General features: G+C 42.2%; 1 protein-coding gene across 4 annotated transcripts in view; it reads left to right on the top strand.

The window, feature by feature from the left end:
* Positions 1-399: 399 nt before the first annotated feature.
* The window catches only part of LOC138763284 (interactor of HORMAD1 protein 1), a 259345-nt gene continuing 244697 nt past the window's right edge, over positions 400-15047 (top strand). For 2 of the 4 annotated variants that reach the window (XM_069937163.1, XM_069937159.1), the window contains exons 1-2: positions 525-779; positions 9177-9246. In XM_069937163.1, the coding sequence (XP_069793264.1) occupies positions 776-779; positions 9177-9246 (74 nt within the window). In that variant the 5' untranslated portion in view covers positions 525-775. Of the gene's footprint in view, positions 481-524; positions 780-9176; positions 9247-15047 lie in introns of those variants that run through there. The other 2 variants (XM_069937161.1, XM_069937162.1) reach the window with 2 other exon arrangements.

Here is a 15047-nt window from a genome sequence, read left to right as displayed (position 1 = left end):
TGCACTTCATGGTTTTGTGTTGTCAATCAGCTGGATGATTCACAAAAATAGGTTATATCTAAAAAATGGTATGCAATATGATCATTTTAAGGTGACTTTTGTAACCAGCCCCAAATCCTCTAAATACACCCAAAACTGTTCAGAAAGCAAAATCTTTGTTTTTCAGTGTAATTTGTGAAACATGTCTACAAAATTATTGAATGGAGATTGAGGGAGCCCTTTATAGAAACAAAATGGTGCTCGCACAACTAGCAAAACAAAAAAAGTCTTTTTTAAAAATCATTGGACTTCAGGAGAAATGGTAAACACTGAGAAGGTTGATCAGGGCTCACCAGGACGAGTGCCTTTCCACAACTGTCAATCACAATTATTACGCACGCGCAGTTTCTCGAGCTCGCGTCGAGTAGCGGTTCCCGCCTTCCAGAGGCTGGCTGAAGGCTCCGTAACCAAGGCAACGGCGTCGTCGACTGCGAACGTCAGGTAAAATATTTAAGATTAAGAATAATAGATTTACGGTCTGAGAAAGGTAGAAAAGCAAGTAGCAATCGAGAGCACGGTAGATCCGGGCATTGCTTCAGGTCTGCATCTGGTTTCTCGCTTCGCCCTCCAAACGTTTTCCCAGACGGGAACGCCAGTGCAAACCTATTCTGTGGAGATCCTACACCGACAATGAACCTGTGGTCTCGGCTGCCGGCAACTTGAGTGCAGGGTCACTCACGGAGGAAACTCTGGGAATCGGGGGGCCGTTTCCAACAGTCAGCTCGTCACGTTAGCTATGGGTGAGGCGCTGCTGGTCCCCACCTCCTGCTGGTACATGGTGGCTCCCTCCGCTTGCTGGTCCTCCCCCTCCTCCTGATGCCCCTCTCCGTCCCTCTCGGCCTGCTGGTCAGTCAGTCCCCCCACCTCCGCCTGCTGGTTCCCCCCCCCCATCTCCGCCTGCTCGTTTCTCCCACCTCATCCACACCAAGCCTTGGACTATTCTGGAGCACCAGCACTGCTGCCCACAGCCTAAGTTTTTGAAAATACATTGATGTACACAGCTGTAAGTCCTTGGACTATTTATTTGTAATAAATTATTTACAAAAAAGAAATTTGGGTCATGTCCATACATTGACTGTACATTTTCCTTATTTGCATCATTGCCACCACTGTGGCACCTTGTATTTGCTTCCCTCCCCCACCCTGTTCCCCCAGTCTTACTGCCTCAGGTCCTTCCTCACACTGCCCTCATGTTGACTGAGCCATGCCTCATTTCATGAAAAATGATATCAGGGGAGACCACCCGCTCCCTTAGTCAGCAGGATACAAACCTGTGCTGGGAGACCCCAGTCGATTTCTAGTCCTTCTACTCTTGTGTTGTTGGACTGGGAAATCCAGCAACATAACTAGAAATGGGTGCTCTGTTTGGCTGTGTTCCATCAAGAGGAGAACTGCAGATTCATTGAACATATACTGTATATATGTATGCGTGCTTAATATCTGTTCGGGCAACGACTGACTGCGTATATGATTAAACATAATTTGGAGATAAGCAGGTGTCTAGATCCAAAGTGAACACAAGGCAAACACGTTATAAAAACAACATACTGGAAGGTGAAGGATGAGAACAAGCTACTTGTCTGTTCTCGGTCAGAATATGTTCACAATTTATTGTCACGAATATGTCACAAAATTTGTTGTTTGCTGCACCATTACAGTGCAAATATTGCTATAAAATTGAATTTAAAAATAAATAAATTTGTCCAAAACTAAGAGAAAGTGAAGTAGTGACAATGGTTCATTGTCCGTTCAGAAATCTGATGGCAGAGGGAAAGCCGCTGTCCTTGTGCTGCTGGATGCTCATCTTCAAGCTTCTGTACCTCCTTCCCAAAGGTACCAGTGTGAAGAGGACATGACCTGGATGGTGATGGTCCATGAGGATAGTGGCTGCTTTCTTAACACATTGCCTCTTTGGATGTCCTCAATGGAGTGGAGACTGATGCCCATGATGCCCAAGTTCACAACTCTGTAATTTTTTTTTGTCCTGTGCATTGGCATCCCCATACCAGACAGTGATGCCACCAGTCAGAATGCTCTCCAAGGTACACCTGTAGAAATTTGCAGGAGCCTTTGGTGACATACCAAATTTACTCAAACTCCTTACAAAGTATAATCTCTAGCAAGCCTTCTTTGTGATTGCATCGACAAGGAGGCCCCAGGTTAGATCTTCAGACATGTTGACACCCAAGAATTTGAAGTTCTTAACCATATTTACTGCTGACCCCTTGACGAGGACTCCCCTTCCTGAAGTTCACAATCAGCTCCTTGGTTTTGCTGATATTGAATGCAAGGTTGTTATTATGAAACCATTCAACCAGATAATCTTGACTTCCTCCTGTACATTCCTCATTGATGTCTGTGATTCTGCTAATGTCTCACATGAAGAAGTAATTTTTTTTATTAGACTTGACTTTCTCGACAAGATAAAATATTAGAATCATTGTGCAGGCATTGCTTAAATAAAAACATGATGGTGAAATGGAGTTATTAAACAAGAAAGTATACAGGTGCTGGAGTCGAGTCCAGTACACAAATCAGTGCTTTGGAAGGGCCCAGGCCCAAAACCTTGGTTATCCTTTATTTCCCATGGATGCTGCGTGGCCCGCTGAGTTTTTGCAGCACATTTGTGTATCGTGACAGTAAAATTATGGTTTGTGAAGTTGGAAGCAAATCAGGACTTCTCCCCAGGTTCTACTTTTGCAGCCATTGTCTCATAAAACTGGTGGAAAAATAAATATGCTTCAAGAAAAATAGACATTTGAGGCCTCCCACCTCCCCAACCCAGAGATTTCTCTGTGGTAACAAACTCAGTTGTGGTGACCTGATGTTCAGTTTCCTGGCACAGCAGCCAGATAGCAGGAGTGCACCTTAGATTCATTTCACAGTAACACTCAGCATTTCATTTCTCCAGACAAAATATTGTGCTTTCTTTCCATGGTCTCTGGATGTCTCCAAATAGTTTTTTAATGTGAGTTTAGCATTTAGACTGAGTCAATTTCAACACAGGAAAATCTAACAATTAGTGTGATTGAAAATATGATTTGTTTTAGTGGTATTGTTTATTTTTTTGAATGTTGCTGGATAGGCAGCATTTATCTCTCATCCTTATTGCCTTTAAAAGATAGTAATAAAGCATTTTCTGAACTACTGCTGTCTTTTTGATGAAGTAACCCACACTCTGTTGAATGAAGGAATGGAAATGTATTTCCAAGCCAGGATGGTGTGTGACCAGGACGGGTGTTTGAGATTGTGGCGTGACTATGCACTAACTGCATTAGTCCTTTTAGATGGTGGCTTGGGACATGAGTCAGAATAACAAAATCTAAATTCTACAGTAGATTTTGTAAATGGTACACAGTGTCTGCAGTGTGATTAGGATGGAGGAAATTAACACTTAGGATCTTGGATGGTGTCAAGCTTCTTGAGAACTGTTGTAGATAATTGGGAGACAATTCCATCGTGCTCCTTACTTGTGCCCTTTAGAGAGTGAAAAGGTTTTGTATCAAGAGATGACATCGTTTAATGGTTTTATTGTATTGTATATGTTGAACGTTTAATGGGTTTGGAGGGTGGTGGGAAGGGGGAAAGGAAGGTAGGGGGGAAAAAAGGGGAGAAAATGCCACTGTGTATATTTAAGAGGGAAATGTTTGTACGTATTTTGATTGATATGGTTCACAGTGTGAAAAATAAAAATTTTAAAAAAAGAGTTAAACTTCTTGCTGTAAAATACACAGTCTCTGACCTACTTTTGTTGCATGGATGTTGCCTAGTTCTTGCTATATGCAGAAGTGGTCAGCTTTGTTTTCTGAGTAGTTGCAATTGAAATTGTGCGATTATCAGCATATTTTCCCACTTCTAACATTATGATGGCTATTAATGAAATAGTTAAAATGGCTGGCTCTATGACTCTGCCCTGAGAAACTCCTTCAGCTATGTTCTGGGTCTGGGGTGATTGACCTCCAACATCCATGACCAGTTTTCTTGATGCAGTGATTGAGGAATAAATAATGGCTAGAAAATGGTCCTGTAAAACTTGCCTCAGAATGTTTTCATTTGGGGCTAAGCAGGAAAATATAACTTTGTGATTAATCTGATATGAAGGCTGCATCTCTAACACAGCAGGACACAAATACTACAGAGAAGTATCCTCTGAAGTTCATATGTTGAATTATGAGAGTGGAGCCTGAAGCCATAGCCTTGACCTAGATGGATGTGATAACACAGAACTAAGCTAACATAATATTAGCTCATATCAATATAAACAAAGTTCCAGCAGTTCTCTAATAAATCACTTCTGAAAGTGGAACAATATAACAAAGAATAATACATTGAAGAACATGCATACACACACATTTTGTGTGTGTGTGTGTGTGTGTGTGTGTGTGTGTGTGCATCGAATGACTCAAAGACTTGTCTCAAACCAAGGCTTTTATTAACAAAAGAGCGTAGTACATCAAGATCGACCAGTCCAGACTGACCTGGGTCTGGTTAGGAGCAGGCCTATATGACCTGCCAGTAGGCGTGGCTAAGGCTCTCAGCCAATCACTATTACTATATGTAAATGTATGCAAGTATATACATTGGTGATAGTATCCCATACTATCACAGCATATATATTGCATATATAAACAAAGAATAATAGTGTATATTGAAGAATATATATTGTTATGTACACCACAGCAGCAATGAAGATTACCCAAGGCGTTGGTATAATTTTTTAAATTATTAATTAACAATGATATAACACCCACTCTAATTTAAATAACTTCTCTATACATTTATCTAACTTAAATTTAATTATGTGTGAATGTATAGGTGTGTGTGGAATATCCCAAGCCAGTGCAACTCAAGGCACAATTCGTGGAAGGCAGTTCCAAGTGAAATTCAATGATGACATGTGGGCTTGAGATTGATGTGACATGCAGGTGATTGAGGCACATAGGCCTTAGATGAATGGTGAGACATGCAGGCTTTAGATGGTTGAGGCACACAGGCATTAGATGAAGTTAGCTGATCCTGAAGTGAATGAAAGATACTGGGGGTGATGGAAGGTTGATTACTCACGGCACCCTGGTTGAGGTGCTTCAGAGAAATGTTCTTTGTTGACGAGTGCCTTCTTCAGCATTTAGAACTTTTTGTGTGAGTCAGTAGGAGTGCAGTTTTTCTTCTGCAAACTTTAAAACCCCTTTCATGGGTCAGTAGAAGTGGTCTCTCATTCGTCTGTAAGCAAAAGGAGGAAATCTGACAATTCTGTCTAAAACTACACAATGAGGCCAAGTGGGGTTCTCATTCACACAAAGGAGGTCGAAGAGCTGCTGACTCTTGTGCTGTTTCCTCAAAACGGCAGCCACTCCTATGTATTCAGCCTGAATCTGTTGATCATATGGTCTCTGCACCTGGATTTTAGAAACACTGCCTTGCTTCTCTTCAAATGTATCCATTCTGCCTGGCAGACCAGTTTCACAGACACTTCAAATCCTGCAGGCAGGTTATTAAATCTGTCCTCTTAAAGGGACAATCCATACAATAAAATGAACTGAAAAATGGGGGAAATGTCATACCTTCCACTGTCAAAGAAAATTTTGAGCTGTAAGAGCAAAATTTTAACTGCAGACCACTATCATTGAAATATTTGAAATAATATGTTATGTGACATAATGCAGGCAAATAAATATTTTTCAATAACATTTCAAACTTAACCTCTTGCCTTTAATATGAGCTATCACTAAATCATAGTCCTGTGGAATTAAACTCAGGAACATTAAAGGATTATGGTCAGTATGCACAAAAAATAGTCCCTGAGCTGTGCAGATGTACACATTGAAATGCTGCAAAGCTAGTACGAGGGCCAATAATTCTTTCTCTATAGTGGAATATATTTTTTTAATGATTATTAAACTTCTTAGAGAAGTAAGCCACTGGATGATCAACATCATCATCACCATTCCTTTGTAATAGCACTGCTCCTGCAGCTTCATCGCTAGCATCTACTGCTAAAGAAAATGGTTTCTCAATGTCAGGCGACCTAAGCACAGGCTAGTGGCATAACATGGCTTTCAGTTTAGTTAAAGGAAGGGCGATATCAGCAAAATTTTTATAGAACTTTCTGTAATACCCCACCATTCCCAAAAACCTCCTAATAGCTTTCTTACCCATGTGTGGGGAAACTCAGAAACTGTCTGAACTTTAGGCTGAACAGGTGCCAACTTTCCCTGACCAACAACATAACCAAGATAAGTTACAGCAGCATGGCCAAATTCACACATACTCTAGGTTCTCATCATGGTTTTGAGATTCGAATGGAACCTCTCCAAGGCCCCTTGAGACAGTGGATAATATGCAGAAGATGTGATTTCATTGGCTTACAATTCATAAACTATCTGCTGAAACAATCCTGACATAAAATTACTTTCCTAGTCTGACTGGATCTCTTTAGGCAACTCAACCAAAGTGAAAAATCTCACAAGAACTCTTGACACTGTCTTAGCTTTAATATTTTTAAGTGGTATTGCTTCTGGAAATCTAGAGGCTGAACACATGATGGGTTAGCAAATACTGATTCCCAGTTTTTGTCTTCGGCAATGGCAATGCAATCCACAATAACTTTGGAAAAGGGTTCGCCAAAAGCGGGAATAGATTTCAAAGGAGTTACTGGGGGGACCCTGATTAGGTTTCCCCGCAACCTCATAAGAGTGGTAGGTCTGGAAAAATGTCCCTACATCTTTTTTTAGGCTCAGCCAATAGAATTGCTTCATGATTTTGGACATATTTTTGTTTCTATCAGATCCAATCCACTTAGGCTGAGACCTAAAACTCCAATTTTTCTCATATCATCTTTTCAGGAAAATGTGCCCTTTTACCTGCTGTGTTTCCACTGATGCATATTTAATTTGATATAATGTATTCACTGCTTACCAAACAGTTTTCTCCATATTGTGCTGGGCCAAATGCAGCTTTGGTAACTGTTGTGTAGAACAATGTCATTCACTTCACAATTGTGAACCTAAGATTGTAATCCTCTGGTTCTTTAATTTTCTGTCCTATTCTCATCTCTGTCTTTAGCTATCTATGCAGTTTCAGTGATCGGAGTGTGATTTTTCAAATTGATAAATACATCAGAAGTCATAAAATCCAGATTGCTTGAGATTGCATTGATTCGGAACTTTGGATTTTCTGGCTTTTCAGGCAGTAAAATTTTTAAAATTCACATTTAAAGAGGAATAAAGAAGAAATGAACAGGTACATTTTGATAGTTTACTCATTAGCAAATCCAGCATGCTTAATGTATCAAAGCAAGCAGTTTAAAAGAAAAATGAAAATGCTGCTGTGCATCTGTGATGCTTACGCATGCAGACATGCACACAAAAGCCCGCTAATTTAAAATAGTTTGAGAGTTTTCGAAAAGTCTGGATTCTTCGGTGGTCCAGATTTCTAGCATCCAGATTTTTCTGGACTTCTACTGTAACCGCCTTTATACTGATTATCAATGTTTTTGATACTTACATTGACTTTCTGATTAATCCTTTATTTCTTTATCTAACATGAACCACTTAATTTCACCTGATTGATTTCCACCTATCATTCATTTTGTTTTCCCTTTTCCCCCTTTCATTCCTTATTGTCTCCTGCCCTTGCTTAAACATGTTATAATTAATACATTTTTCCAAATCTGCTGAAGGTCATTGACCTGAAATGTTTTCTTTGTTTTGCCAGAATTGTGGCCTGATCAATGTTTCCTGCATTTTCTATTTTCATTTCTAGTATTTCTTCCCTTTTGTGTCCACTCCTTTATGATTATGCTTCTACTCTCTCCTTTGAGAAATGTTTCTACTTTAAAAGGTGCAAAGGTAAGCTACTTATTGTTAACTAATTGACAGACAAATATTCTGTCACCATACTGATAATTGAAATATAGAAAACCAAATGAAACATGAACCCTTTTGGTTTCTATCATGCATGTGAATTTGGCTTGCCTTGCTATTTGTTTATTAGAGAAAAAATAGTTGGATACAAAATCCAAATAATTCTGTAGCCTTAATCAGGAAAGTATATTTTTGTATGCTGCTCGAAATGATGAATAATACTTCAGTGCCATTCTAATCTTTGAAATGCAACACATTTTCAAAGCTCTTTTAGAAAGACACATTTGAATAATTGAATTTGAATGCACTGAGTCTGTCTATCTCAACTCTGCATAATAATGATTTTCTAAATGTTTTTCTCTTTTTTAATAATGGATTTAAGCTGCTTTCCTACAATTTATAGCAGGTTAGCTGGTCTTTACTTTTCTACTTTCTGTCACCATTCTTTCTTAATTAAGGGCTTTACATTTGTGGATTTAAATTTTGTTAGTTTTATCTATATTCATAAACAAGGATTAATTGTTTAATAAGATAAAAACAAGTTATGAATTTGATATATTTTTTTCAAAGCCCAGATGAAAGGTTAAAGCTTAATACACAAAAGTTTATTTCTGCAAAAGTGGGGACGTCCCAGTAGCCAACCATTTCAATTCCATGCCCCACTCCCATGCTGAAATGCACAGTCATACCAAGGCCACCCATAAGTTGGAAGTACACCACCTAATATTTTGTCTGGGCGCTCTCCGACCAAATGGCATTAACGTTGACTTCTCCGATCTCTGTCCGGCCCCTCCCTGTCTCTATCCCTCTGTCTCCTTTTCTTCAACTCCCCATCCCCTTCCCTCTCCAGAGAGCTATATCCTCCTCCCCTTATCACTTCCCAGCTTTTTTTCTTTTCTGCCCTGCCACTCATATCTGCTGGCATTAGTGGGCCTGTGCTCCTCCACGTGGTTTTTCCCCACCATTTTATTCGGCCACCTGCCTGCTTTTTGCTCATACCTTGTCAAAGGTTTCAGGCCTAAAATATTGGTAACATATCTTAGCTACATAAAGAACGCTGTGTGATCTGCTAAGTTTCTCCAGCACATTTGAGTATTAAACTTCAATCACAGCATCTGCAACTTTCTTGTTTAGCTTCATGAGAAGACTTTTTGTGATTAATTGTTACGATTTATTTGCTTCTTATGCCTGAAGCACCAACACATTGAAACACATAAGCACAAGGAGTACCCTTTATCTATCTATTTATTTATTTATTTATTTCCCCTCTTCTAGCAAATATTGCAGAAATGACCTCAAACGTATGGAACATTAGAGAGATGTTAAGCATCCCAACAGGACCTGGGTAAGTGGCAATATGAAATAAATGTGGTATTTTTTTGTAAGTATTGAGCTGGTAATTCGTGATTCATAGGTGGGGAGAATGAATTATACTATTACCTAGAAATTGGATTTGAAAAAAATACTTCATATTTCTTTAATGCCAAAATCATGCAGGATAAAATATGTTTGCACTGGCTTTTGGCAGCTGGTCTAGTTGTCAGCAAATTGGACTCTGCTTTTCTTGTCAAGATTCATCCAACTGCATGTATGACACTAAATGAAAACATTGACAAATTGAACCAAATATCACAATTGGCCACATTCATCTTTCACTCACCCAAAACAAAGGACAAATCATGTGATCATCTTTAGATGTTAAAAAAATAATTTTTAGACACTCCTTCTCCCTGTGGTTTTTCCTATCTCCATGACACCCTGTGTAGCAAACTGTCATCTGTGAATGTACATTTAAAAGGGAGAAAAATATGATAGAGCTAATCTAAATCAAGGATTTCTCCTTGAAATTAGTGCTACATACAGAACACAAAACAAAAAGAAAAGAGAGAAATCCCATTAGTTTATGCATGTATTTAAACCAATCGAGTGCAGTGAAAATGCAACATTTGTTGGATCCCAAATTTATTGCCGACATTGCTGCCTCCCACCATGCATTTTTCGATGTGCTGCATCAATGTTCATATATTGTGTTGTGTAACTCTATCCAGTTGTTGTTGAACTCTGTATCATCTGTGATATTTATGTGTGCGATGTTCCTTTTTTTTCTCATGCTGTTCTTTTTTAGGGAAATCATTTTCAGTACTTAGCTGTAAAGGTCTGCCAGAAGATATTGATATGCAGATTACTTAGCCCAAATTCTCCTTAATTAATAAGTCAGTTCATACTTGTATTTACAAGCAAGAAAAATATTTTTTTTCAATGCTACATCTTCAAATCAATACAAGAAAGAAACCACTTGTACCTAAGCTGCCTGTTAGTTCTTTTTATGTGCTTCCAGAAGTTAAATGTGATCCAGAGGTGTAGCCATCCTCTCCACCCAAACCTAATGTGGTGAAACCACTATTGTGTATGTAAGTGATATGACCCTGCTCTCACTGGCTGGCTTATGACTCCTCCCCTTTATCCCCCATAAAGGCTGTCATGCCACAACCCTGCCCCCAGTCCAAGCCTATATCAGTGTGAGCCAGCAACACAAGGGATGCTGTCCATCTCTTGCTAATAAAAACCGTCAGTTGCAGTAACTTTAGTCTTCACATTGTTACAGGATATGTTAGAATAGTTATGGGTAAAATATGTCTTTAAAAGAGATAGATTGTGGGGGTTTAGTTCACAAAAGACATCTCATTTAAAATGCAAGAGCTTTGCTGAAGCTAGACTTTGAGGCACCGGTTAACTTTGCAGAAGTAATGAAGAATGCTGATATGGAATGTGTACGGGCAATAAAATCCAGGCTCTGAGAAGCTGATAAGATCTTTCAAAGATTGGGTTTGGAGCCCTGTAAGAGGTCATGTGGTTTTTACAAGTGGAGAGAGAGAGAGAGAGAGAGAGAGAGAGAATGGTAGCAGTTGAGGATGCCAAATGGCAAGCTGGCAGGGATGTTGAAAAACCCCATTTTGAAGATCGGTTGTGAGTTCTGAGTTCAGCCTGTTGAAAACCCTTGTAGTCCTGGCTGGCTAGAGTGTTTCTCCTGAAATAAGGGAAACGTGAGAACTCTGTGGTGACCTGGAAGAAGAGGTTATCATTTGGAAAACCCATGAGGGGCATGTTTCTTCGGTAAGACACTGAAGTGACTGATTGGAGGAAATCAGTTTATGTTCAACGAGAATAAATTTCTCTCTGAAACCAACAAGAACCTTCCTGAGCGGTAACCATTTAACTTCAAGCACCAGAGCCTGGTGAAGATTCATAAATGTTAAATTTTGTGCAGAGTGTAAGAATTGCCTGATACCGATAAACTTGGAGAAGTGAAAAGTGAATGATTGGACAGTGAAACAGAGAACTTTCCTGAACATATACACATTACATACATGTGTGCTTAGAATTAGAAGGGGGTTAAATTAGGTTAATAGTAATAAGTTTAAGATTCATCTTTTTATTATGTTTAAAGAAAATTAACAGCAACTTTTGTTTAAGTAACCATTTGTCTTCGTGAATTTCTATTACTGCTGGGTCTTGGTGTCCTTTGGGCTCATAACAGCATAATTGATTGTGCATCAATTTTATTAGCAAGACTTTGTTTCTTCTGAACTTGGACAAATACTTGAAACTGGACTGCCTAGAGATTGACTCAAGAGAACCCGAAACAGCTGACAAATTCGTGGTCTGGTGCCACTGTTTTGAAAGATTCCTTGCATCCTCTGAAGCTGTGATCCAGGATGATGAAGACAAGCTCCATCTGCTATTTTCGTATATTGGTCAATGAGTCTACTGGATGGTCTGGGATTGTCAGACCAATAGAGAAGCCATGAACATCCTAAAAGGCCAGTACAAGGTACAGGTGAATGAAGTCTATGCACGGCACATACAACACTCATGCAGGCAGTGACCCAGGGAAACATTCAATGATTTTGTCAGGGCCCTGCAGGAGCTTGCAAGAGACTGCAACTGCCAGGCTGTGAGTGTTGAACAGCACACTCAGCTGCTGATCAGTGACGCCTGTGTAGCAAGTGTCCGCTCTGATTATGTGAGGCAGAGGCTACTCAAAAAGACTGAGACTACCTCAAATAATTGAACTGGCAAACACCCTGGAAGTAGCCATCCACAACGCAGAATCATTCTCCAATGAACACAAGGCTGACTCATGGGGGATATGGGTGTTGCCATCTTTGGAAACAAGATCGCAAACCCCCTCCTGACCTGAGCTGACCTCCGCAGCTGTTAGCAACCACCCGAGGTGCTACCTCTGCAGGCAGGATGAGCATTCGAGGAAAAGCTGCCCTGCCAAGGATGCTGTCTGCTCTGACTGCAGGAAGAAGGGACACTTCGTGAAAGTCTGTAAATCTAAGTAAGCCCCCAAGCCCAGCAGCGCCATGTGGGACTGGGGGCTACTATCTTTAATGCAGTCACTTCCGATGCCACTTCCAGGGACCTAGAACGCCTGCGCCTGCATGCCATGGAGGTTACCAACTGCGATGACGTCACTTCCGTCTCCCCCCCTCCTCTTCCGGCAAGTGATAACCGTGCTGCATACGTGCCATGGGGGCTGCCATTTTATCAGCCCGCCGGCAGCCAATGGAACTCCTCAGACGATGAGCTGATGCTGGCATCGGTAACTCTGGATTAATGCAGACCACACCAACTTTCCAGACCATGATGAACGCCCCACTGCCTGCCGATTCAACAGTGGGAGCACAGTGAGTTCTGTTCACTCGAACACTGTTCAGCACTACTCCCTCAGGGTGCAGCCTGAGAAGGAAAGTGTCTCCCTAGCACCCCAACCCAAATCAGCCAAATTTCGCAGCACTGATTATCTGAGGCATGGCATACTGTGACATCAAGCTCCTAGTACTGCTACAGCACTGTGCACCCATCTTACTGGGGTTAGACTTCCCATGCAACTTAAAGAGCAGCACCATGAAGTATGACAGGCCCCACCTTCCCCTCACACTCTGTTACGAAAATTTTGTGGATTGCCTGCTCCTCCCTTACAATGTGGCCAACTAACAGCCCCAAACCCAATCACCACAGCCGATATGCATCCTCTCCACGCTCTGAATTCTGCCCCTTCCCATTTGCTAACCTCATCCTGGATTGTAAGCCCGTCGCCACTAAAAGTCAGTGATATAGTGCTGGAGAAAGGGCATTTACTAAGTCTGAGGTGAGAAGCCTCCTTGCTGAAGGGATGATAGAGCAGAGTACGAGCTCCAGGAGAGCCCAAGTTGTGGTAGTGAAAAGCGGGGAGAAATACCGGATGGTCATAGACGATTCCCAGACTATCAACAGGTTCACCTGGCTTGACGCATAACCCCTACCCTGCATTTCCAACAATGGCAAATCAGATCAACCAGTACAGGGTGTTCTCAACCATAGACCTTAAGTTTGCCTATCACCAGCTCCCCATTTGCTCTGAAGACCGACACTACACTGTTTTTGAGGCGGAAGATCAACTGTACCTCTTTCTCAGAGTCCCTTTTGGAGTCATGAATAGGATGTCCATCTTCCAAAAGGAGATGAATCGGATGGTGGATGAACATTGGTTATGAGCCACTTTCCCATACCTCGATAATCTGCGGCAATGATGAGAATATCCTAAAATTGCTCCACACTGTGAAATGCCTCAATCTGACATATAAAACAGGGAAGTGTGTCTTGTGGAGAATGGAGCCATCAACCCCAACCCTGACCACATGTGCCCCCTGTTAAAACCCATCCACGCACCCACCCCTTCCCCCCCACAGCCTCAAGGCCCTGAAAAGGTGTCTGGGGTTTATCTCTTATTACGCTCAGAGGGTTCCCAGTTAGGCGGAGAAGGCCAGTCCCCTCATCAGGGCCACCGTTTTCCCCCTGTCAGCAGAAGCCCGCGAGGCATTCGACTGAATCAAAGCTGACATCACAAAGGCCACAAGGCATGCAGTGGATGAATCCATCCTGTTCCAGGTGGAGAGCGATGCAACGGACTTTGACCTGGCCACCACACTTAACCAGGTGGGCAGGCCCATAGCGATTTTCTTTTTTTGGTGCATCCTCCAGGGCCCAAGATCTGGCACTCCTCCATCGAGAAAGAGGCCCAGGGTATCGTTGAAGCACTGGAGGCATTACCTCGCCAGTAAGCATTTTACCCTGTTGACTGACCAATGGGCAGTCACCTTCATGTTCAACAACAGCAGCATGGTAAATTCAGGTGGAGCAGGAGAACAGCACAGTCTGGAAAGTAGTACTACTGGCCTTAAAGTCCAAAGACCTTCCCGTCCCACACTGGCAAGAAGTCCTCCCAGAGACCCTCCACGCTACCCAGTCCCTTATGTGTGCAGCCACCAATGAGACACCTCATGAGAGACTTTTTACCTTCCCCAGGAGATCGGTGTCAGGAACTACTTTACCCACTGGCTGATGTTCTCCAGGCCGGTCCTTCTTCGCAAGCACATGAGGACTCATAAGTCAGGTCAAGTGGGTCCAACTGCTCCATGCTAAACCATAGTACGCCTTCATGGCATTCCTGGATGAATGCAAGGACACAGAATCCATCTGGAACCTGGCACATGTGGGAGCATCTGGAACCCCCCCCCCCCACCACCTTCAAGCAGCTGATGAGTACGCTCCCCCCCACCCAGCTCTTTCCAGGGCCTCAGATCCCTATCCCCACCACCTCGGTCAACCCGCCAGCCGAATCATGCGCGCCCCCCCCCCCCCCAGCTCAGCCAAGCACCCTGGCCAGGCCAACCGAGATGGAGCAGCCACAACTGACAGACTGACAGAAACTACCACAGAGCCTCCAGACAGGGTCGTGCTGGTCATAATGCCAAAGGAGGCTGCCAGACAGACTGAACTTATGAGGGTGCGTGACTGTACCACAACCCCACCCCCCCTCACCCCTGGGACTTTTTAAAAGAGAGGGTGAATGTGGTGAAGCCACTATTGTTTATGTAAATGATATGACCTTTTGTGTTTGACCCTGCTCTCGCTGGCCTGTGACTCCTCCCCTTTGTTCCCCATAAAGGCTATCATGCCACAACCCTGCCCCCAGTTTAACCCTGGGTCAGTGTGAGCCAGCAACACAAGGGATGCTGTCCATCTCTTGCTAATATAGGGTGCTAAGCAGAAGGTCACAGTTTGGCGGGCAGCAACCTCCTTTGAAGAAGACCGCAG

This window comes from Narcine bancroftii, chromosome 5, assembly GCF_036971445.1.
Source record: "Narcine bancroftii isolate sNarBan1 chromosome 5, sNarBan1.hap1, whole genome shotgun sequence".
In the NCBI taxonomy this organism is placed as follows: Eukaryota; Metazoa; Chordata; class Chondrichthyes; order Torpediniformes; family Narcinidae; genus Narcine; species Narcine bancroftii.
This window is presented reverse-complemented; position numbering and strand designations above follow the sequence as displayed.